Source organism: Solea solea, chromosome 11 (genome assembly GCF_958295425.1).
Source record: "Solea solea chromosome 11, fSolSol10.1, whole genome shotgun sequence".
In the NCBI taxonomy this organism is placed as follows: domain Eukaryota; kingdom Metazoa; phylum Chordata; class Actinopteri; order Pleuronectiformes; family Soleidae; genus Solea; species Solea solea.
The window spans coordinates 19,960,627-19,986,016 of NC_081144.1; the positions used below are offsets into that span (position 1 = coordinate 19,960,627).

Genomic DNA, 25,390 nt, shown 5'->3' on the forward strand with positions numbered 1-25,390 from the left:
CACTAAATACTATTCCGTGACCATAAGTCACACATTTGAAGCCATTGACTTAAGTAGTATATGGTGATTTGAGAAGGAATGGGTTGATCAGATTAATCAATTATCAAAATAGTTGGCAATTAATTTAGCCGTCCATTATTCATCAAGTTATTGTTGTAGCTCTAGGTTTGAGTGTAAAGCTCATCTCTTTCACTGAATCCTCCACCTCCCTGTCTTGATAAATGACACATGACAATTTCCAGCTTGTACTTACTTGAGACGTTAACTACAGTCCATCTTTTCAATCACACTGGCTAAAAGAGACTATTCACCACCACAGTATCTCTGTCCAAACCCGGGTTCCCTGCACTCCCGGAACAGCAGAGGCGGCTCCCTGTGGGGCCTGGAGTATAAGATCTATTTATATGACCTTTGAGCATGAGACTAATGTACCCCATTACCAGTGACCATTCATTATTCAGTTGCTGCTCACCTGCAGCTAAATGGATGATCTAATGAGAAAAGAGGAGTATAAGAGAGATTCTGTGGAGTCAGTGGAAAGATGCTGTTTTACTGCTCTCAGGGAGCATCATGTTTGTCTTTTTAATTGGGCTATAAATCATGGCTTGAGTAGTAAAACCTCATTAGAGATTACTTTTTATCATCAACTTTTCACAGCAAGTGTGATTTGATTATGCTTATTATCATGACTGTCTTAAGTTACCTCTGGGATGAGTGTTTACGTGTGTGTGTGTGTGTGTTTTGTCTCAGCATGAACATATTAAAAGCAGACCAGTTAAAAATGTTAAATAGTTATTTACATTGTAATTATTTTGTAATCAATTTGAATTATGTGTATATGAATTGTTTTTAAATGTCTCCCTAAACCCCAAACGCCATTAAAATTAAAGGCCTGCAACACTTAACGAAATAATAACTCTTTTAAGCTCAATATAATTATGTCTTTTAATTCATAACACAATGGTCCTCTCATTGTTCGATTCATCCTGTTTTGTCCTTGCAGCGGACTATCACAGCAACAACTACACAGTGACGAACGGCTGGAAGATCCACAACACGGCTAAAAACAAGTGGTTTGTCTGCATGGCCAGAAATGCCGAGGACAAGCAGAAATGGCTGGATGCCATCTTGAGGGAACGGGAGCAGAGAGAGAGTGAGTAGCACTTCTTATAATTGCCATTTTTTTATGGCACTTCTGGTTTGTGTGACTTGCAGCATGAAACCAGTAAGCATTCCTTTATTTATACTGAAGAGAGAAGGGCGGGGACACTGTAGTGTGGGCTGTGCTGTGCTGTGCAGTGCAGTTGTGTTTTCTACAGTTGAACTCTGAATGTTGCCATGACCCCAGACAAACGTGCAATGTCTTGATGCCATTCTCAAGTATTAGATCAGAGCCAATCTGATCGGTGTGGTCAGCAATCACTGACCACTCAATAGCTCAGCCATAGACTGTTGCAGGACTTTACTTGGGTTAGACTCAAAGTAATTTATCAACATTTTAATTTAACTATGCCTTGTTTGATCAGCTTCACTTTGTCCCCATTATTTGGTGTGTAGCACACCGAAGCACCAAAGCAGGTGAACGTCACTCTAACTGTGGTTTACACTTGTGAGCTATTGTACATAATATAGAAGGAAAACACTCTGGTATCAAACTATCCGTTAAATAAACACGTAGAGAAGTGACATGGTCACCATTTTGGTCACCAATTAACGACATTAGCTACAGCTCGCTTTTCTTGTTCTCCTCATCAGTGGTGCCTGCAGCCTCACAGTAGGAGTCTGTTCTTATTTCTGTTCTTTCCGTTATCTGGGCAAATACAAGTATCAGACTGGAACTGCTCATCAGCAGATATTCAGTCGTAAAAAGATTGGCTGGTAGCGTAACCTTTCAGCCTGTCCTTAGGTGGCACACAGGAATGACTGTGCATGTGCGTATGACCCTGGATGAATGCAGTATTTGTTCCTCATAGTGACGTCCCACATTAAACCAACTGCCTGCTTTTGTGTCACAAATAGAGGTGATATGACATTCACAGAATTGCACCGGATGAATTGTGCACGAGGTAGAGGCTGCTGTTTTGTCTGTTCTTCACTTTCAAGGGAATCATTGCAGTGCAGGTATCTGGCTCATCAAAGCGCTGTGTGGCAAGTGCCTTTAATCAGATCATGTCTCATTCACAAACAGCGGAAAACGCTATCTTGGTCAGATGCCTTAAATAGAAATGGAAAAATAAAAGAAACATACGGAAAGTCCATTTACATAAGACACTTCACCTTTAATTCGTCGGAGTCTATTTTTAATGTTCAATAATCAGTTTGTTTTGCAGCCACACAATGAATCTGGAACTAATTTAAATTGGCGTAGAAGCTCAAAAGTTCAAGGGGTCTCATCCAAAAGTCCACTTAGAGAAATATTTAATGCACCGATGGAAAGTAAAATCTCCTCCACCACTAAATTAAGATTAGCAGTGCAAAATGATACTCTTGTTGCTGCCTAAATTGTTTTGCCTTCATCGTGCAACTTCCCTCTATTGCCTTTAAATCTGTCTCCACCTGTTCAGCACTGGCCATCTGTCTTTGTTATGTCCTGTGCATTAAACGGTGTGAAAGGCTTTAACCACATTTGGGGCAGTACACAACAGGTCACCTGATAGCTTTGATGCCTTAAAATCAAAAGTGTATCCCTGAAGTTGTTGTTGAAAATAGTGTTTGCCGATTATTACTGTGTGCACTTCACTGCACATGTGTAATGTACTGTTTTTGTTTTTGTTTTTTTAAACGTGCCATTCTGATTTTAAACCATGTTCAGTGAGTGTTTGGCAGCAAAGGTTGACATCTGCAGCATCTGATCCTTTGATGAAAGGGTTTTAGGGTACAGATAAGTATGAAGGAGTGCGCTACAGCTTGTGGTGTTAAGTTTCGACCTGGCGGAAATCGACCTGAGGCTAACAGATGCCTGATCAGTCACAGTGCCCAATCCCCACACTCACTTTCAGTTACCCGCTCCACGCTCAACTCTGTGCTTCCCATTCACTCAACCTCTTTATTCCAGTCTAGACAGTTTCGTGATAACGTTTAAATGCCCTAAATTCTGGCTGCAGTTTTTTTTTTCATGCATTATTGCATTTACTCACAATTTAATGTAGTTCAACGTATTGCTGTGGTCCTTCCTTATGTTATACACATGACTCACTTTGAACCTCTCAACAGGCTTAAGTTGTCCATTAACTGCCAGCTGGAGGTGTGCTGTTGTGTCATTGTTCTCATGGAAATTAAGGGGAAAATGTGTGGGTGTGTCAGATAATGCAGCGGCGTATGAGCTCATGCCAATGAGAACAGGAAGACGAGAAGCTGCTCAAGACAAACTCTGACAGCTGGACCAGCGGCTGAGGGGCCTCAGTGCTGGACAGACCCCGTCTGTTGTTCAATGACACTCATTGTTTAAGTGTGCTCCAGCTGCTGTCAAATGCAATATAACCCCACCTCTATCACAGGCTGCCCGCGCAGAATGCTGGAGACTCAATGGGAAAATTGGCTTTAAGAGCATGCCATTTAACTGTTAACATTGCTTGTCCCACCACACTCAGTTTCACTAGGCCGACACTTGCCACTTAAATTACCATTAAATTACCTTTTTTAATTGAGGAAAAGACTGACCGAATACTGAAAAATGAAAATAATTGATTGTCCCCATTCAAATTAGGAAGATTAAAAGACTTAGTGGCATTAAAAAATGGAAGGGGCAAGAAAAGGAAAATAAGTTAGTCTCCAAATCCAAATTTCTATTCAAGGTAGTGGCTTGTTTTCACGTTAGTAACCTTTTCATCACGTCATCTGCTTTTCCCTCTCTGCTGTAATTACCAGGGCAAACCCCTTATGAAATTTCAGAGTGAGGAAGCTGGAAATATTTTTACACTACTAGTTAGCCTTAGTGTGTTGTGTTTGGTATTTCTCTGTATTTGTCACTGATGATCATGACTACTCAGTGTCGTTAGCTGCGAGATCTACCGCGGGACCTCTCCCTGTATAGATCAAATGCAAAGAGGAATCCGACACGACAACAATTCCCATCATTCCACATGCTTTTCAATTCCAATGTCATCTCACTCTGTCTTTATTTATTGTTTTGATTGAGGGACACCATAGTGGAACAAATGACATGGTGTAAGTTAAAAGGTCTGCCATCCTAGATTTAGATGCCAAGTTAGATCTGTGTCCAGATATTATTATTATTTGAGATAGAATTGATCAGGCTTATTATAGCTGCCTGATAATTGAGAAAATGTTTTAATCAAGTTGAGTCAGGCAGCTTATGGAGTCACAGTGCAGCAGATTTGAGTCACCTAAAGTCAAAGTATCACAAGAATAGTTCAGAAATTCATTAATCTTCACAATGGGCTTAAGCAGCTCATACAGCGCATTCCTTGCCGCAGAGGTTTTACTGGGGCAGCAGGCCTCACAATGGGCCCTCACATGCTCTACACCACCACAGAGGAATAATAGTTAGCAAAACAGCACAGGAACAAGATCAAGATAACACTGTCCTCCTGAACCTTATTTACTCTAAAGACAACTTGTCTAGAGGAGATTAACATCTTGGGTTTGTTTCAGAAGGTTGTGGGAGACCCAAGCAACCATGTTCTGATCCTGGCTTCACTCCATATGCACAATACCAGAACACAACCAGGCTGTCGATGCAAAGGCCTGTTTGTCTCCTGTAACAACACCATGACAGCCTTTGCCTTTTGGGTCATTATGTGTAAATACTGTAGCTATAGAAAGCAAGTTGACATTTGTGTCCTGTTATGGGTGTGCTGTGTTTTTCTTGGCATTGAGATGCAGCCACTTCTCTGGACTGGGATTCTCCCTTCCCTTCTTCTGTCAACACTCACCACCAAATATTTTCTCCACATGTAGGTTAAGTGAATAAAACATGGCAAAGCTTCCTGAGTCAGATTTGTTTTCTCTCTTTTGTTTTGTAGGTCTCAAACTGGGAATGGAGCGGGATGCCTATGTGATGATTGCAGAGAAAGGAGAGAAGCTCTACCACATGATGATGACCAAGAGCCGGCACCTGATAAAGGATAGACGCAGGAAGCTCAGCATTGTGCCCAAGTGCTTCATGGGAAAGTAAGTGCATTTGCCTCCTTGGTGCCTGATTTCCTCTGGTTCCATTTCTGTGACTGCAGTGCCATGCTGTTCACAAGGGGGGTGTCTTTACAAATTGTTGTTACGTAAGATCAGCATTGGCTTTCAAAAAGAGCTGGTATTCAGCCTCCCCACATCCTGGCAAAATGCCTAAACTCTGTAATGAGCCCCGCTCATAGTCTCCTCACATGGGTCATAGTAAGGGCCAAGTTTCTCCACACACACACACACACTCGTATCATCAAAAAAACACACTCACACATCCATTCTTTCAACATCAGAGGACCTTTAACTAAAGCATTGCAACAATCCATTTGCCTCTCTGTCCCCTGGATGTTTCCCTGCAGTGAATACACAATGAGAGTCTTGCCTGTGTTTCTCTCCGTTGCTCCACACACACCCACCAGCAGTTGTGCGATATTGAGTCACAATTAAAATTCTTTCCAGCTCCACCTTGAAGTGAAGATAAACAAATAAAACTGTGCAAGAATGTGACGGGGACCGATGTCTGGCTCTTATGACCAGTGAACAATCATTGATGTGTGTAACTGCTACCGTTGCCTCTCAGTTTTACTACTGAACACATACCCCTGATTTAATTATTTCCCTACATGTAAATGTAGTGGACAGACAGTAACAGTTTATTGACTCACTGCCAAGAAGTGAATTTTAAAGAGCTCTGCATAAAAATAATGGTGCTTCCGGGAGATCTTGTTGTGTTTTTTTTTGTTGTGCCTGACGGACTTCATTGAATAGTCGGAATCATGAGATTTTTCCAGGAATAACATTGTGCTGATGCATTCTGTGTGTTGGGGTGTGACGGCAGCCAGCACCCACGTCAGAGTGTTGAGTATTTGATAACAGCTCATTATTACTGTCTTAAATAGGATAAAGTGTTTAATCTTCCCATTCACTCACTCGTAGGTCAGAGTTCAGAGGCAGTGCCAGCACAGTACCAGATGGTTTAAATTTCACTGTTTGCCAACCTGTCAGTAATTCCTTCCTTTGCCTCATTCATGCAGTGTCACTGTTGTTTGTCGGCCTCCTTCGCTCAGTCTTATCCCATTTTCAACTATCAACCACTTTCCTCGCTCAGCCATTTCCTGCCGATGAGTGCAATCTCGCATTAGCTCCGCATTTGTCTTTTTGATGAAATTAGCACCAGGCACAGTTTGAGTGCTTGTTGCATTAAACAGAGACGCTGATAGATCCCTATCACCTTGATAGAATAATTCCATCATTTGTCTTCCATCCAAATGGGCAAATGGTTTGTGTTAACACACTTTACATTTCCCTTTCTTTGTGCCAGTGCTTGCCAAGTATCATCATCATCATCATCATCATCATCGTCATGGGGTATTTTGAGTTGTGAAATATCATGTCCTCACCTTCGAAGAGAAGATCGTAAGCTAGAAGAAAATGGAATTAATTCAGAGTCTAACTCTTTTGTCGCTTCCACACTTTTCCTGAATATATTTTCCGTCCCTCGTGGGAAAATACATTTGCTCTGGTTCAATTCCATACAATGTGAAATTTATAAGCGGCCACTGTGTTTCAGTGTATACAACCGCAGCTAAAATACTTATGTGCTGCTGATTTACACCCTCATCCCACGATGCTATACACAAAGGAAAATGGAGCTGGAACAAATTAAGATGAGTGGTGAGTGGTAAAGAGAGGGAAGAGCTTAGAAAACACATTAAATGTCTAGAGACGCACTTTGTGTTTTTTCTTTGTTGAACTTAATTTCCTGTGGAAATTGAAGTTGCTGTGTGGCGTCCATATTTTCATCGGCAAACACAGCAGAGTACATTAACTTGTCTTGTTCACGCACTGCTAAATCCGTGCATGTTCCCATTATATTCCCATTAATGAACATGTAGAAGGACAGCAAACACCTACGGAAAATTAAGAAAAGCATCGGGGGTGAACCCTTTTTATACAACTTATATCATCTTTTGTTATCTTGTTAAAGGGTCTTTGAGTGACCTGGAAAGTCAAAAAAAATCTGATTTATTATCATTATTATTATTATTATTATTATTGTTATTATTATTATTGTTATTATTATAACAGATTAGAGCATGTACCTGGCAGAAAACAGGAAAACAATCTGTTTATTAATTATAACAGAATGTTATGTGAGGGGACAAAAACAAGTGGCAGATGGATCAGTGTCCACATTTCTCAATGATCTTACACACACTGAAATCATATGCCCGTAAGTGACTTTATATATATATATATATATATATATATATATACACACACACAAATATACACCTTGTATGCTATCAATGTAAATCCACAAACCACAGATTTCTTGCACACATGCATGAGCACACATCCACACCCTTGCCCTCCCCCGGTCCACTGCTCCTCATTATCCGGTGAAGTTTTGTTACTCTGCAGCATGAAAGATGTGGCGGGGAAGAAGAAGAAGAAGGGGAGAATGTAATTTTCTTCTTCAAACATTTGTTCAGCGCACACAGAGAGTGAAAAGACATGAGTGCTTGAAGTCAGATGGTTGATCCATGTTTCAGAGTAGTTTCAGAGAAAATGATTGTCTCCGTGTCCCTGTGGTCACAGCAGTTCAATAAACCTGCAGCCATCGTATCCCACACGGACGACGTTAAACAGCCTTGTGCTCAAAGAGCCTAGTTGTGTCCCATGAGCTAAGCTGACTGAAAATATCAGGATCACCTTGCAAGACATACTACTATGTAAACACTACATGCATCATGTATTTCATCATTTAAATACTGCACATTACATTACATTACACTATATTGCCCTTGGTAAAATAATGTGAATGAAAATAGAGGTAAGTAAACATATATAGTGATTTAGTGGCACCCACACTGCCTTGACTGTAAAATCATGTGCAACAGCAGCACAGCAGCACAGCATGGATCCATGTTTCAAAGATTTCCAAATCCAAAGAGTGAACAAATGATCACTTTGAGCTGCCACACCTCTCACCATGGACTTTTTTGTCTTGTGTTCCCAGTGAGTTCGTGTCATGGCTGATAGAGAGTGGTGAGATCAGTAAGTCTGAAGAAGGAGTTAATCTGGGACAAGCCTTACTGGAAAATGGAATCATACACCACGGTGAGACCAAAAAAAAAAGCATTCTCACTCCCCTTCTTATATATAAATCTCTCCATCTTCTATTCTCTGATGGTTTTTACTCCTTGTACGTCCTCTTGTCATGTTTTTGTTATGATTTAATGTTGTTTTTTTCCACCCCTTCCTCTCATCTTGCTTGTTGTTTTCTTCTCTGATTTACATGCTCCTTCTGTAATTGTTTCAATCACTCATTCCTGTTATGAATGTGTCCCTCACTTCCTATGCAACATCACATGTGAGGACAGTTCATTTTAGAAATGCACATCATTCAAAGGAATACCTGTGGTAAGAATAATTATTATTGAAATATGTCTTGTTATGTTATTTCCGCTTCCCTGATTTTGTGACATTGGACCCCGCTAACCAGAATTATTCCGTTAACGAAAAACGTTTCGAAACGAAACACGCACACAAGCGGCTATAAATATTGTATGGACATGCTTGTCCAGAATGTTGCTGATGGGGATTTTGTACATTTGCAATTGCAAACCACTGTGACCATTTCTACCCACTTCCCTTCCAGCGAAATTCGCTGAGATCTAACGTTCATATTCCTTAATACCTGTGGAAAATCCCCTGAAATCCTCCCTCACAGGAGCCCACAACCACAGAGAGATACAGTAATGACACACAGGGCTCTGTGGGATAGCATTGAGGCTTTGTGGGCAAACTGGAGAGGCTTTTGCCCCGCAGGCAAGGTGTAGAGAAGTTACCACCAATGACAAGTCAGACACAGACAGGTTATGTGACAGAGAAGTGAATATAATCTGCCTTTCTACAACTACTAAGATGTGCATTATATATTTTTTACGAGACATAAAGGAGAGACAATCAACCACATGCCTTTATATTTCAAATGCAAACTTTATCCAAATAGTTGTACATGTTGGAGCCTGTAAACAGCCCTGCTCCTGCTTGACTGTTTGCAGTTAAGGCATTTGTAGTTGTTGAGCAGTTCAATATCATGTAGTTCAAATTCCACATATGACAAATTTACAATGTCTGATTTTTGTGGTGCATTCCTTTTGGTGTTTGAGGGCATTTTAAGTCTAGACTGAGAAAACCAGCTGCTTGTTTGAGCCCATGCCAACTTGTTGTGGTGGAACCAAACTGCCTCTTTTTTGGCATATGTTATTGTTAACTTTTCCAGCAGACATCAGTTTACGCAGCATATTAGACATTTTCTGTCTTCAGCGCCGCAAAGATTGAAAGTCAGTTGTTATCTTTTTTTACGATTGTGGGTTCATTAATGCGGGTTTGGAGATGTTTATGAGAATTGGCTGCTGTCTGCCATGTTGATTATTTGAATGACACGACTCACCCAACACAAACATTTATTTACAACTGCAGTGTTTTCTCCAAACATTTGCCTTCCTCACCAGATTGGAACTATAAAACTGTCGGCACAGGGATACATTCAAGCAATATATGCAACATTTTTCTCGCACCTGAATGTCTGTCCTTGTACTGTGTGAGTTTAGTGAGTGAGTTGGAGCACTGTAGCAACAGTGTAACTTAATGATGGGTAGCAACTCAAACAAATACACAATCAGACCCAGCCAGTTAAAGATCCATGGTGAAGTGAAGCAAGGGTTGGTTGAAAAGACGTCTAATCATCAAACATCTGCTTGCAGAGTCCATCCAAACAACATGAAACATGTCTGTTTGCTGCCCGATGTTGCCCTCACTTTGCAACATTTCTTCTAAAGGTGGAGTCAGTATGAGCATGATTCAACTCTGACAACAGATATTGAGTAATGGCATCATCTACCTGTTTATTCAGAAATCACGTTGGCCAAACCAGATGCCAATCACATTGCATAAGCTTCTCAGAGTGCAAATGTTCTGATATTGAAGGTTCTCTGTACTGATGTAGTGATGCCTTCAGACATGTCCATGACAATTCCAGCCTCTTCTGTGTGACGCCTGACAGGAACACAGTTGTTTATATTTGACTGTTGTATTTTTGTGACTGTAACGGTGCCTTATATGAACAATGATATAACTGAAGGGAGGACACTTCAACCATGATGGATTGTTAACCTTTAATCACCCGTTATTCAAACGAGCCCAGTTTACAGTATGTGACATTTTCTCCTTCTGGTGACTTTTCAGTGTCGGACAAGCACCAGTTCAAGAACGAGCAAGTGTTGTACCGCTTCCGCTACGATGACGGCACCTACAAGGCCCGCAGTGAAATGGAGGACATCATGTCAAAGGTAAATGTAGTTCCTCGTCGGTGTTTGATGAGATTAACAAAAATATTTATTTATATAAGCTGTAAACATGATTGACAACAGATTGACTGGTTATGGTTAGGGATGCCATAGCCCGAGTGACTTAAGTGAACTAATAACATGTACAATTATTTTATTTAAGATATACATTTTTTTTCTTCATAAGTCCATGTAAGTGTAACCCTTGATGATGGTTTATGAAAACATTCAATGGTTTATTCAAATATAACACTCTGAGACACTAATCGCTTCTGAGAGAAATATTAATCAGATAATGTATGAAAAAAAAAGTGACACAAATTTTGGAAATAAATACATAATGGTGGTGTTGGCCTATATCTGATCTCAGACCCATTTTAATCAAGTGAAATCTCATGTCCTGAAGCTACACTTGTACTTGTTTACTCAAGGTGTGTATGCTCTATGACTCAGTGGCTCGGGATTTTCTTCTCTTTCAGGGCGTCAGGCTCTACTGCCGCCTTCACAGCCTCCACACGCATGTCATCAAGTAAGTACCTGCCCTTCTCTCCTCCTCCTCTTTCCACATATATGCTAATGTTCCAGGTGCATGAATGCATATTCATAAAGGGTTCACATTCAGCCCGCATCACCTTTGCTATAATGACTGAACAAACAGTAGAACTGCCAAGGATGACAGCCCTCAAACCTCTCTACCCTCCAACCTGGACATAGTGCCAAGCTTCAGCTGCTGTAGGTGCATGTCTTTGAGATTTAGTTCAGCTCGAGGAGGAAAAGAGGACATGGTTTTTATGATTCCAGGTTTAACTGAGGCTGCTCTTAAAGGATTAAGAAGACTTGTTTATTGCAAGCCTCTACATTGTGGTGGGTTTATTGAATTCACAGTGTGTTAGTTCATTTTTACAAAAAGTAGAAGTCCAAATAAGGATTCACTCAAGTGCCTCGGGTTTGCCATCAGTGCAAAGAAAGTTTGGTCTGGTGACAAATCCTAGTAACATACAAAGACAATATTTATTATTATTATTGCATTATACAATATGGCCTGGCCTTTTTTTTATTTATCACAGCATTGTTAACAGATACGGTTAATTCTAATATTTATGTGATGGATGTACTGCATTTTATTAATCATCATAAAGCATGCCTCAGTTTTATTAAACTTTGAGTGACAAAGCTCCAGTTTCTTTCATAGCAATAACATTCAGTGAATAAGATTAATAACCTCAATCAATGCCGCAGATGTTGTTCAGGTGAGGAGGAAGTTGCCTCAACAAATTTTGTTCAGAGGAAGTCCAAGTCTTTTTCTGTGGTTTTAAGACGGAATTCATTTTTGAACATTGCAGTTCAGAGTACGGGTGGCATGATTCGCTCACAATGTTGTGATGTTCAAGCAAGTAGAGGATGTTCAATTTTATCGGATGCGATACCAACCGCACTTCCTCTGTGGCGTTTCCTGCTTCGCATGGTTACATGTTAAAGAAGTCTTTCAACCACAGATGTTTGTGTGAAAGCAGAAAAAAAACATTTTAAGTTAAAAGGGCAATGCGTGTGTGCAGTGTTTTTGTTCTGGCTGGATTTAGAAAGCTGTCGAAACACAGAATTGCACCTCCAAAGTCTGTATCATAATTATTATTATGATACAGATGTTGTGACCCATAGAGAGGTTTTATCTGGCCAAAATGTGCCTCCTGCAGTGAGTAATGTGAAAGTATATTTTAGTAAATCACTTTTTTTTGCTTCTGTAGGGACAGAGACCACCATCTGAAAACCTTTAAATCTGTGGTGCCTGCAAGCAAACTGGTGGACTGGCTTCTCTCACAGGTATGATCACTGTCTGCAGCACAAAATCCAATGCAAGGCACAGAGAGTGTTTACAAGAGTGTCATAACAACTGAACAACAAATGTCATTTTTTGTAATTGAGCATGTTTTTGTAGGGTCCATCTTTTAATAGTATTGACTTCACAATCACAATTCCTGCTATTTTGAAACTTGCAATGTCCAAAAAGTTTACTTTTTTAATTGAATTCTCAAACGTGTCTTACTGAGAACATAAATGTGTGTCAGTCAGCTGTGCTCTTTGCATTTAAGGTGTAATTAGGGAAAAGCGTGAAGCACTTTGTGTCGTGTTAAAATCCGTCCTGTGATCCATCTGTGCCTTTTTTTCAACACATATTTTATTTATTATTATTTTATTATATATTATTTATTTATTTATCTATTTGGGTTTCACTAGTCATCTTCACACCAACACATACGCAGATAAATGGGGCCAGCTGTGCTGCAGTCTGCTGAGCATGAGAAGGTGTAGACACGTGTTGGAGGTGACTGACTGTGTGCGTCATTGATTTGGTTTTCCAGGGAGACTGCTCGACCCGAGAGGACGCAGTGACGCTGGGTGTGGGGCTCTGCAACAATGGCTTCATGCACCATGGTCAGTCGAATTCTCTGTCACACGCACACATGAGCTGAGCTGTGGATTTTTTTATTTTTTTTTACTTTAAATGCACGGTGTAGAAATACCTTTTTATTTTTGTTGTGACATCTCTCTTGTCCCTGTATTCTTTCTGCTTTATAACCTTTCACTACACTGGAGAAGCAGAGAGGCACTGATTCTCCAATCACTCTTTCTCTATACATATAAATATTTCATGCTGTCATGCTGTCGTAGGTTAAAAAGGGAACATTGTAAATTACATTTTGAGCCCAACCAAGTCTCAGTAATCTCACTGAAAAAAACGCCGCTCCACCACGTTGTTCCAGCCTAGTATGTTGAACGTAAATAGCATTAGCACTGTTCCCTGACCTGAGCTATTTGGCTTTGCTACACGACTGTCTGGGTTGGTGCACTGAACCATGACTGCTTAAGGCTTAAGGTTTATATTCCGGCACATTATTTGACAGGTAAATTGGATCTGTTTAAATTAATTTGGCATATCACCATATTTTCATGGTAGTAGTGAAACACGCTATTGCTGTGCAGGCTTCAAATGACAGTGTGCATTATTTAAAGTTTGAATTGTGTTTAAATAAAAGCTCGGAAGTCTGCTCTACAAACCTATGTCAAACATATACATTGGAACTCATGCACACCCCTCCGTGGCCGTCAGAGAGTGGCTCTCTCTTCTCTTTCTTCACTTGCTTTATAGGCTCTCACACACACACACACACACACACACACACACACCTATCTCTTACTACCATCTGTTGAAAAGAGTCACCTGTTCTCTTTCATTCCTCCCTCTTCTCTGCCCTTCTTTGAGGTCACAACCCCACTCTTGCCAGTCAGTCTGCACAACCTGCCTGATCTCTCCTCACCTCTCCTCTATTCTCGTCACTCTCTTCAGTCCTTAGTCAGCACTTCTGACACTGTCACCTGCTCCCTCTTGAACATCCCACTCTCTCTCCCTCTCTCTCCCTCTCTCTCTCTCTCTCTCTCGCTCCCTCTGTCTCGCTTTATCTCTCATTTCCTGTGTGTCTCCTCAGTTGTGGGATTATCACTGTGAACAGATAACACAGTTAAAAGGTCTTTCTTTCATCTGTCCGTACCTGCATACATCATTCATCTACATCTCTGGTGTGAACACACCTGCTGCATTTTGCCCTTCAGGCAACTTGATACAGAGAGCACAGCACCAGGAACAGCAATACATTTTCTTTAAGAGCCCCTATTCATTTTAAATTAAGTGTGATAATATTGATAATAATATTATGAATATTCAAAATCCTGACCAAATATCATAGTAAAATATGTATTTCATGTTGAATAAATGTCTGACTAAATGAGTCAACACCATTTCCTTGATGCTTGTAATTATTAGCTGTTCTTAACATTGAGGTCGTAACCTAGCTGAGTTTGCGATTTTAGTGTATGACTGAGTTCTCCGGAGTAGCACACCCTCCATTTACTACATTACATGGCCTCAGCCTCCCTGACTCAGAGGAAATAACTCACGTCTGCAATGGCATGAGGCCAGTGTGAGTGGACGTGGGTGTGGCAAGCGTGCGTAATTAGTGTGTGGAGGCTTTTGTTCATCAGATGGTGCCGTGTTCTCTAAATCCCCGAACACCTGGGTACCTTTGGCACTCACACAGTCTCACAACTACACACACACTTGTAATATTAAAACACGCCTTAGTTGGACGAACGTGTACTTTGAGTCCCAACCCATGGATATGAATAGCAACATTTCAATAACTTAGCTCTCTATCAGAGAAACATTACAAGTATCCGTATCAGCATTATTGTGTTTCCTTTTAATGTCATGCTGCGACGAGTGAAGCATCTGCAATGTGTTCCTGACTTGTTTAAGGGCCTCATGTGCTGGCTCAGCCCAACACTGAGTTTTAAACACATACACGCATTACCTTATTGCATTGGCTTTGTGATTACATGCTGTGTCTGTGTGTGTGTGCTTTCTTCTGCAGTCTTGGAAAAGAGTGAGTTCAAAGATGAGTCGCAGTTCTTCCGTTTCTATGCGGACGAGGAGACGGAGGGAACCAGCTCCAAAAGCAAGCAGCTCCAACGCAGTGACTTTAAACTCATCGAAAACATCTTGGCCAAGTCTCTGGTGGTGAGCTAGAACACGCACACGCTCTTATATTATGTTGTAATTTTGTTTTCTACAGTAAAAGCAGCAGAATGCCATTTTGTTTTCATATCATTTAGGTCATTTGTTATCAAAAGGAAATATCAAGAATGTGTATTATTATAATGGCAGATAAAATAAGTGGGTGTGTGTTTTCCAGACACTTTATCAGAATATTAGTTGTTTAGTTAAGTTCTATATCTTAAGGGAAACTTAGGAGATCACCAGCTTCCCTTTTTTTATGTTAGAGTGAAACGCAGGATTGCTATCTTTGCACAAGAAGTGGAAGTGCTTTTTTTCCCCCCTTGATTAGCAGAACTAATCCTCCCTCCTGGCCATGACTGGAGCAAAGTGCAGGAACACTTTATATATACCACAGCCGTCTCCTCCAATGTAACAGCAGAGATCTCCATCTTATCAGGGCCATGCAGCAGGAAGATGGCCCCAGCAGTTTACCTAATGGATGCCGGCTAATGTGTTTGGTGATGACAGCGTTTAACTTAGCCTCGCCCCACGGGAGAATACAGTGCGAGAGGCAGAGCACATCATCAGATGCAAGACACCTGACGCGCGATGAAAAGCACAAATTGCAGAGAGAGAAAAAAAAATAAGGCCACCCACAAAGAGAGGGATATGTCATAGCAATTTTTCATGGGATTCATTGTAGCAAATTCAAACAAATTACATGTGAGATGTTATTGGACGATAATTTCCAAGTGTGCAAAATGTCTTCAGAGCACAGTGAGTCAGATCAAATGAATATGAAAGTGTACTGTGACGAAACTGCTTACTCATGACATTAAGGATATTTAAGTGTGACTTTCTCTCTGCGTCAGATTCACCCTGAGGAGGAAGACTATGGCTTTGAGATTGAGGAGAAAAACAAGGCCATTGTGGTGAAATCTGTCACCAAGGGCTCACATGCTGAGGTAATGGTCAGCACACACACACACACACACACACACACACACACTTTGCCCTGGGGTATTAGTTCCAGTAGGTAATGGCTGTCTATAGTTTAGACGGCTGCTGTCAGTCTCCATCCGTTCCCCCTCAAAGGACGTTGTTTTGATTGGCAGTTGTGCCATTAGCCGTGCATACTTGCAACACATACACACACACACACGTGCAAGCCATTTTACTTATTCAGTGTCATTAAAAATACAGATAAAACTGTGGCAAAATATATAATTTCATGTGATTATATAGTGTTGAGGAACAGACGGCAAGAATAGCTACTGTGGCTACTTTACAGACTTTTCCCAGCAAACCCTTGTTTATTTTCCCTACATAAACTATATTCACTTCACACTCGCACCTAAAATGGCCCCATGGTGGGTGCCTGCACTTCAGGGTGAACTACTGCCTTAATGGCATGTGCTTCATGTGACCACACTCTGGTCAGACTGTGAAAATGTTTCTGGCACATTCCTCCAGCTACAAGAGCCTGTTCATATGATCGTTTCACTTACTTTATATTTGAACTGCAGCTCTGATTGTTCTACAGGCTGAGATTAAAACATTTTCCTTAATACTTTCCTCACCAACACATTCATTTATTTTTGTGTACCCCTGGTTCAAGTTCAACCATTGCTTTCTGCTATTTTAGTCATTGCTGTTTTCCCCACGTTCCGCTCCTCAGTAACTCTCTGGATGATCCTTTTTTTTCCCTTTTCCATTGTGCTTGCTTCCACCACAGTAAATCCTCTCTCTATTGCTCCCTTCTGCACCTTTTTCTTTATGTCTCCCTTTCCATTTTACACACTGGTATGCACCCTGCGTCCGCCAAAATAACAGGATTGCTAGTTGTGTCACAGCCTGCGTGCCAGCACAGTGAATGAAGCTCAGCTGATTCCCATGGGGCTCTGAAAGGGGCTGAAACACACACACACAAACACACAAACACACTCAGATGACTGTGACTCCTCCCAGTCATCCTGGGCTGTAATCCAGAGCTGGGGCCCCGCTCAGCCAAGGCCACCCCACCGGATCTGTGCCCAGGACACTGGACTCACACAGCAGACGTACAGAGGCAGCATTATTCTCACAACGTGACTGAAGATGTGCAGGATGACTGCATGTAAAAATGCACAGGAGGCTGGGAAGCTGTGCTTTTTGTTTGTTCACAAATTTGATCTCAAACTGGATCCACATAGAACCACATAAAAACAGATTTAGACAACTGTAAATTAGTTAACCCTTTAATCTGAGAATATGTGCAAATCCACCAATGGGCATGCAGGAGACTGTAAATATCATGCCACTCAATCATATCTGGGAGCCAATCTTTATGTCCTGCATTCATCAAAAGTGTATCAAAATTTTAGATTAAATGTTGTCCTAACCTATGCACATCATATTCTACAGACTGAAGAAAACATCCTTGTTTCTCACAGATCTACACAAATATCACACAGTATTCATTTTAAATATGTTATTCAAATAAAAATGAGAATAATTATATAAAAATGACCATTCACTCTCATCACAAATTTTATTGCAATCGCAATTTCAGTCAAAAATATTCGCAATTCAATATTTATATATTTTATATATTTTACCCTGGAAGATGAATAACAGGATTTAACAGGTTTGGAGAATACTGAGCAGGTCATATCTGACAAATCAATATCCTTTAAAAAAAATGTATTTACATTTTCTGGAGGCTCGTTAACTTTGATGGGACTAGAAATAAATGAAACGGTAAAATACATGTAATCTGAGCCTAGTGCTGCGTGCAGTTTTGTTCTTACTGGGACACATGGGTGGTAAAGCTTCACTCGCTGAAAATCGTTCAATTATATGGCATTGAAACAAGGTGTAACCCAAAAATAACTGTACACTGTCTGCACAGATGGCTGGTCTGCAGGTGGGCAGGAAGATCTACACCATCAACGAGGACCTGCTGTTCCTCAGACCTTTCTCTGAGGTGGAAACCATGATCAGCCAATCCTTCTGCATACGACGCTCACTGCGACTGGTCGTCGCCACCAAGGCCAAGGAGTGAGGGAACACTCACACGCGCACACACACACACACACGCACACACACAAAATACACTGGTCTCACTGGTGTTTACTTCCCCAGAATTGTGAAGATCCCTGACAACCCAGACAGCCTGTCCTTCAGACTCTGTGGCTCCTCCCCTCCTCACGTCCACGCTGTCAGGAAAGGTGAGTAACAGATTATGTCACCTGATGTCCTGAGCCAGATGCAATACAATACAATTCAATATAAAAGAGGGAGTCGGGGAATTTCATGAGGAGGTACATGAGGAGTTTACATAATTTCAAAAGTCTACGGGCTCTCCTCCGATGACCCCAGTTAAGTGACGTCACATGAGGCAATTCATGGGACTTTCAGGTTGTGTGTGTTGCATTAGATAAATCACATGTCGGGGAGGTGTAATTAAATGTATGTTTTCTAGAGTTTGGTTCCATTAAGTTGCTAATGGCTTATAGTGCAGGATGTCTGTAAAACGATTTGCAAGAAATTGACCTTGTTACTGCAGCATCAGTGTCAGTAAATGCTTTGGAAATGTTTATGGTGTCAGAAAGACAAATCATTTTCAGAGAGATTCACAGAAAATATGAGGTAACTCTAGTCTCTAACCACCTGTTACGTTCTGCTATTAGGTTTTTATGGCCACCTGTCAGCCAGACAGCCTGCGGTCAGGGTTCAAATCCCCAATAGACCAAAGACCGTTTTTAACGCACGCGCACACACACACACACACACGCACAGCTCTGCGATCACAGCTAAAAAGGGAGCAATAGATAACCGGTAAAAACCTTCTCATCCCTCCTTCTCCCTCCTTAACCAGATGTCTGCAACTGCTAAACTGTCTTGAAATACACTAATTGAGAGATTTATGAAAGGTCTGAAAAGGAATGAAACCCAGTGTGTAAACCAGACAGGAGAAAGAGAGGACACATACAAAAACAGCGAGGGGAGGAGCTGCTGCTTGGTCAAACAATGTGATCTTATTTTTTTATTATTATGGCAGAGGGACTGCTTCACTTTCTGTTATTCTCATTTTTCTCCATCTCTCTCCTTCCCTCTACATTTCCAAGTTTTTTTCCCCTTTTTTCTTTCTTTCTTTCCTTCTTTCCCAGTGTCCCTTTTCACGTCTGGCTCCCTGCTGGTGTAAGAGGAGCAGTCTTTTTTTTTCCCCCCTCCACTTCTTTAATTGTGTTTTTTCTGCTCCTAAATCAATCCCCCTGTGTGCTATCCAATCATGGGTCAAATAGCCCCAAAGGCTTGGTAAATGCTGGCACCCCAGGTGGATTTGATGTCAGCCCTGGTACTGGTGTTGATTGGACTTCCAGGCTGTAAAGCCATAAGTAGCTTGTGACAGTGTGTTACAACAGTGAGCCAAGTATTCTGTTTTCCTGGATGAGCGAAAGGGGAGAGGTTATTTACGGATATGGGAATGAAGTCCAAAAGGACTTTTTTTTTTTTATTTCCATAGCAAAATATGTCTGGGAGAATAATTTTTTTCCCATGGATGTTGGAGACGTGTTTTCAATGCCCCCATGTCACCCACTTGAATTTCATGTTTACCATAAAAATGTGTGTTGTTTACTGTTCCACTGTATTTACATCACCCAGTGACCCTTTACCTCTGACCCTGTGTTGACACGTTGTAGGATGGGAGGCAGCGGGGGCAGGTCTTCAGCCCGGCCAGGTCATCCTAAAAGTCAACGGCAACAATGTCAACCACAGTGATTACGGAGAGGTTCTTGAGCACTTCACCGCGCAGCACACGCATCAGGAGCCTCTGCAAATGGTGAGGGAAAACAAACTGGAAAACACCTTCTCAGTTGAGTGTTGTTGTTTTTTAAAAGAAATACAAAAAAAACAAAAGAAAGAAGTCCACTTTGAGATACAAAACAGATTTCCCAATACGTGTCCAGAGAGGTCTTACAATCAATGTGTTACTATGTTACGATGTGTGTAGCTAATGGCACTCTCACTGTAACAGGGAACTCCCTTAGTACTTGATTTATACAACAAACTATCCAGTGCCAAAAGCAATCACGATAAGTATCAGCAGTAGCTTTGGAAGTTAATTTACCGAATCGGTGAGCAATGTGGGGCAGCTCACAACATTTACGTTTGACAAGCTGACTGACCGGAGCGCTCCTGTGACCCAGACATTCCTGCTCTTAGACACTACATAAAATAGAATGATCAGAACTGGAGATACCTACTGCAGCTAAACAGCAACAACAACAACAACAATAGCACACTTACACGATTTCCCTTGACCTCCCAGCCAGATTTGCTCTGTTAAAGTGGCATCACAGAACAAGAGTCGCTTCAGTTCTTAGTCGTTCTTGACGTCGGCATTGGGTGGCCTAGTAATCGCTAAACATAAATTACTGGCTGTCACTGTCGCCGCAGGCTACATGTAGTGAGAGTTTAGCTCCAAGAAACATTCCTGCCTAGAGCAAAAGAATTAGTCCACAGAATTCCTCTGTCTATTCCTGTTTTACAAGCATTCTCAAGTTATATGTTGCATCAAAGTAATGCATATTGAGCTTTGTTTTTTCCAAAAGGAGTCATGAGATACTTGAACTTACACCCCGTGCAACATGACCGACATCAAAAACGACAAGTGTACGTCAGGTTGTTTTGGCATTCCTACAAGAACATTTCATGTCTCCAGGCAGTATTTCACAAGACTGCAGACAGAGTAGGAAGTCCTTCTTATTGCATTAGGCACTGTTTCGTTTGATTCTATTCAGCCTGGCTTACTCTTCTGATAAGTCTCTTTTGCTCACAGCCAGTGAACAGGCTCAGCTGACCAGCCTTAATTTGGAACCATTTCAGTGAATGTTTTCTGGTTTATTATAAACAGTTGGATAAATGACCAGGATGTTGTTGATGTGGCCGATTGCCCTACTGAGTTCAAGGTGGTGCAGTCAGCTCTGACTGACTTGTCAGGTGAAAAGTGTCTGAGTCCATGGGGCATTGACACTTGAAAAAAAACGTTTAAAATCATTCACATAAATATACCAATTACCTCATTCGGTCTCTTTCCTGCTCTGCACTTTAATCTTTTTAAGATTTAATATTAATCCTTTTTTTCCCCTGCTTACTTCAACCTCCCATCTTCCTTCATTCTCTTTCTCTTTTAATCTGAAAATAGATTTATGGCACTTACTGTTGGGCTTTGATGTGTTTCCACAGTGTCAGTGGGTGTACAGTGCATTTGAAGATGTGGAGGAGCTACAGAGAGAAAGACGTGCAGGTGAGAAGGAGGAGAGCCCTTTCAGTCCTTACCGAGTGGAGAACGGCGAGGAAGGGAATGGGACAAATGGAACAGGTAAGGCTACCCATGTTACATCCTTTATATATCATTGTAGTTACGTTCTTTTGAATATAAAAGTGTTTTAATTGTTAATGAAACTAAAGTCGGTTTCAGTTGTTTCAAGCAGAATCACAGTGGCTCTTTACTATAGCAGATGTAAATCTTTATAACTTTCATTTTTGGGCTAAACGTCTGCAAATCATACCCAAACAGTATTAGCTTCGCTTAGGAGTGTCTGTCCTGTATTATTTACTGTAGCTGCTCTGTGAGTGACTTTAGATTGATTGCAGACTTTAAAAGATCCCGTCACTGCCAGAATATTACATAAAAACATTATGGATAACTACTTTCAGATGACCTCTCAGTTGGCTCGTAGTTACTTTGGCAATAAAAATGTGCAGCAGTTGGTAATTTTGTCTGGATATAGAAAATCCTGTGTTTGAAAATGACACGCGCTCACGCTACAGTCACAGGACGTCATCCAGTAACGTTCAGTTCACCTCTGTATTTACACTGTGTGGCCAGTTTTTCCTTCAGTGCTGGCAGGGGAGGCTCATTTCACATATAGTATGGTACACTGTGTACCATTACATGTGTCATTATTACAGGGATTTATGAAATCATCGTGTGTCTGTCCAGAGCTGATGAGGTTTCATTGCACTCGTGTTTTTTTCATCACAGTTGTGCTAATAACGTAATACGAGGCTCGACTTTAGAAACTCTTTTTTTTCTTTGAATAACTTACTTGATCATGTTTATTTTAATGGTATATAGTAACTAAATTGAAAAAAAAAAATATATGATCCACAGACTTTTGGGTAGAGAGGCTTTCTCTCTCTGACGAGCTGCCTCTAGTCAGTCTGACAGTGGATAACGTCCACCTGGAGCACGGCGTGGTCTATGAATATGTCAGCACTGCTGGCATCAAGAGCCATGTGCTGGAGAAGATGGTGGAGCCCAAAGGATGCTTCAGCCTCACTGCTAAGGTAACTGCTGGAAGATGTGATGCCAGTCTAACTGTACTAAACTATTTGCATTTTAATGAGCTGGCCAATTATGCCACTTTTAATGTGTAATTGTCGAAGTGGCTTATGCGTATATATATATACCCAGCGATCCAAAACCCAACATGTCCATACACCAATTTGTGGGTCTCTGATATTAATTTGTATTATGATTACAAAATATTCTTACTCATCATAGTGATTGTTGAACTATTATTGAACTATATTTTTCTAGTAAGAGGGATCCATCCTCACCAATGCTTCTTGTTTGTACAGATCCTGCAGGCATTTTCTAGTGATGACAGCCTCTTTGTTCGCAACTGCAGCCAGCTCATCTCGCAGAGCGAGCGAGTAGTTACCATGCCCCAGTACGAGTTCAGACAAATCTGCGACACCAAGCTGGAGAGTATCCGACGCCGCATCAGCAGCTATCAGCAGGTACCATGACACAGGTCCTTCTGCTGTACAAAGTACACTACCTATAGGATGTGTAATGTAATCAAGAAACATACAAATGTTTTAACTAATTACAAAGACCCCAAAATATCCAGCAAAGAAATATAAGGTATAATGTAAAACAAGGTTTCATCGTTCTTACCAGTATCATCACATTTATGCAAAAATGTGAATCATCTTTCTTCTTGTCAATATATTTCACACATCTTTTACTTAGCTCATGTAATTTGCTTTTTCTATATATTCATATTTGGAGTTAAGTTATCCATCAGTAATCCTGAAATTGTATTTTTTCATTACTCAGACAGCAATAACTCTCTTCATCTTATAGGAAATCAGTAATGAGACTAAATCAGCTTATTAAACTTCACTTTGTCATATGTTGTATCTCCATGTCACATTTACTGCATTCACACTTAATGAAAATCATCCGTCAAAACCATACAAGTACAGGTATTAGAGCTGTCACTCATTTAGCTTTGTGTGCGCTCTATGATTCACCACTCCTTCTCGTTTTTTCATTTTCATCCAGTTTGCCCTGGAACTGAGGAACAAGGCGTGGCCCTCTTTCAGACAGGCTGGTGTTCGCCCTCACCCACTGGGTTGTATGGACTTTGTTCCCACCAACTGCCACGTCAACCTGATGCAGGTTTCCTACCCCAAGAGCACCACCTCTGCTGGCAGGACGTTCAGCATCCGCTTTGGGCGCAAAAACTCACTGTTCGGCCTAGACCCAGATCAAGGTAAAGGCAGTACATGCACAGCCTCTATCCAAAGGAGAATTAGACATTAACAATATCTCTGTCACATAATTCACTGCTTACTTTGACCCTTCACTGAGATTCAACTCCTTTGTGATAATACAGATTCGACCACTTAACACTGCCCAATTACTCTTTATGACCGTTTAAATGCTGCAGCGCAGAGAAGGGAACACCAAATTCCCACCGCCGCCTACCACAGCAGCCATAAGGTCTCAAAAAGGCATTTTCATGGCTAATTAGATGAGTGGTTTGCCATTAAGACTCCATTAGCTCCAGGCCATACTCGTGTTATTGACATGCGAAGTGAATGAATGATGTCAGCAAAGAGGGAGACTTAGGGCAGTGTAGGAATGTGTGCCATTCACTCACTGCTGCTGCCGCGGCTGCTGCTGAAGAGGTCAAAGGGGAGAGAAGAAAGGAATAAATCCATCACAAGAGAACAACTTGAAAAATATCCCTTAAGTTATAAACAAAAAGAAGCGTCCTGTCTTATACCTATCCAGCCCAACTTTATTATGATCCAGCTCGATGCTAACTAAGAGTTTTGAGGCTTAACTGCTGAACTCGTGGTGCTCTCTGCAAAGATGAAAATGCAATACAGCTGTCTAGACAACCGACATCTAGCATTGCTTACATTGTTCCAGGATGCCTCGTCCTCATCTTTCCTCTCCGCACCAGCTGCCAGTGAAACATCTGCCTCGCAGTTGTGCTGGTGAGACGTCGAGCTCTGGTGTTTCTCATTATGCGCTGCACAGAGAGTCACGGGAATGATGATTTCTCCAGCAAGAGTAGCCGGACTTAAGTGCTGCAGTCAGAAACAGAACAAAATTGTCAGCTTTATTTCCTGAGGTGACGGGGAAAAAAAAAAAAAAAAAATGATAGGTTTTTAACATATGTCTATAAAATGTGTGAGGACTTTTTGGCTTAATGTTTGCTGTGTGCCACAGTTCAGATTCTTTGGATGAGTGCAACATGTCAGCAGTTATCTCAGGTTATTGCTGCTTAGCATTGGTATCCAGCCAAATTAAACAATGTTGCACTCTGCTCTCATTGTGCATACCACTTGCACACATTCCCCTTAAGAACTTGTGTGTTACTTCACAGTTTTGAACATCTGCAGTCAATATTATTGTCAGAGGGTTAAGGCTTTTTTAATTAGCCACTGCTAACATGTTTCTCTCCTCTCCTCTCCTCTCCTCTCCTCCTTTCCTCTCCTCCTTTCCTCTCCTCTCATGTAGCACAACTCAACCCTATGTCACACACCCAACACTGTGTGACCAGTATGGGCGCTCCCTGCTGGAACTGTTCTGGACTAGAAGGGGATGAGGTAGATGATAATGAGGATGTGTCCTTGGATGGAAGCAATGGGATGACGGACAGTCGACGCAGTGGCCATGGAGATGGTGGGCTGAGCTTCCTGCTCAAACAGGAAGACACAGAAACCCAGAATGCCTACATTCACTTGTATAGCCGCCTGGATGTTGCTGTGAGGGAAATGAGGCAGTATGTCGCTCAGATTGATGTGTAAGTGTATTAAACATAAATATAGATTGTGTTATTCTATGTTAAAATAACGTTTCTTTAGTCCTACTACATGCTACTTTCTCATATACACTCCTGTAGACAAGAGACATTTTTTCTTATATTCATTCATAGGAATTATTTTCAGCTTCAGCAGCTGGTGCTGTTAGTAAAACTTGGCACTCCCCTGGTGTTTCTGTGTGAGTTGATATTTTTCATAGCCTCCCTCCACAGTGACATTTCGA

General features: G+C 41.2%; 1 protein-coding gene across 4 annotated transcripts in view; it reads left to right on the forward strand.

Moving 5' to 3' along the window:
* The window catches only part of prex1 (phosphatidylinositol-3,4,5-trisphosphate-dependent Rac exchange factor 1), a 74,152-nt gene that overhangs the window by 33,197 nt on the left and 15,565 nt on the right, over window positions 1–25,390 (forward strand). For 3 of the 4 annotated variants that reach the window (XR_009241720.1, XM_058642810.1, XM_058642812.1), the window contains exons 9-25: window positions 1,004–1,153; window positions 4,986–5,133; window positions 8,162–8,262; window positions 10,396–10,499; window positions 10,976–11,025; window positions 12,242–12,317; window positions 12,857–12,929; window positions 14,924–15,069; window positions 15,921–16,013; window positions 17,939–18,087; window positions 18,172–18,257; window positions 19,734–19,906; window positions 21,280–21,415; window positions 22,211–22,386; window positions 22,681–22,842; window positions 23,393–23,603; window positions 24,863–25,148. Coding sequence is in view for 3 of the 4 variants with exons in the window: in XM_058642810.1 (XP_058498793.1) it covers window positions 1,004–1,153; window positions 4,986–5,133; window positions 8,162–8,262; window positions 10,396–10,499; window positions 10,976–11,025; window positions 12,242–12,317; window positions 12,857–12,929; window positions 14,924–15,069; window positions 15,921–16,013; window positions 17,939–18,087; window positions 18,172–18,257; window positions 19,734–19,906; window positions 21,280–21,415; window positions 22,211–22,386; window positions 22,681–22,842; window positions 23,393–23,603; window positions 24,863–25,148 (2,320 nt within the window). In the remaining variant the exon portion in view is untranslated. The remainder of the gene's footprint in view (window positions 1–1,003; window positions 1,154–4,985; window positions 5,134–8,161; window positions 8,263–10,395; window positions 10,500–10,975; window positions 11,026–12,241; window positions 12,318–12,856; window positions 12,930–14,923; window positions 15,070–15,920; window positions 16,014–17,938; window positions 18,088–18,171; window positions 18,258–19,733; window positions 19,907–21,279; window positions 21,416–22,210; window positions 22,387–22,680; window positions 22,843–23,392; window positions 23,604–24,862; window positions 25,149–25,390) is intronic. The other variant, XM_058642811.1, reaches the window with a different exon arrangement.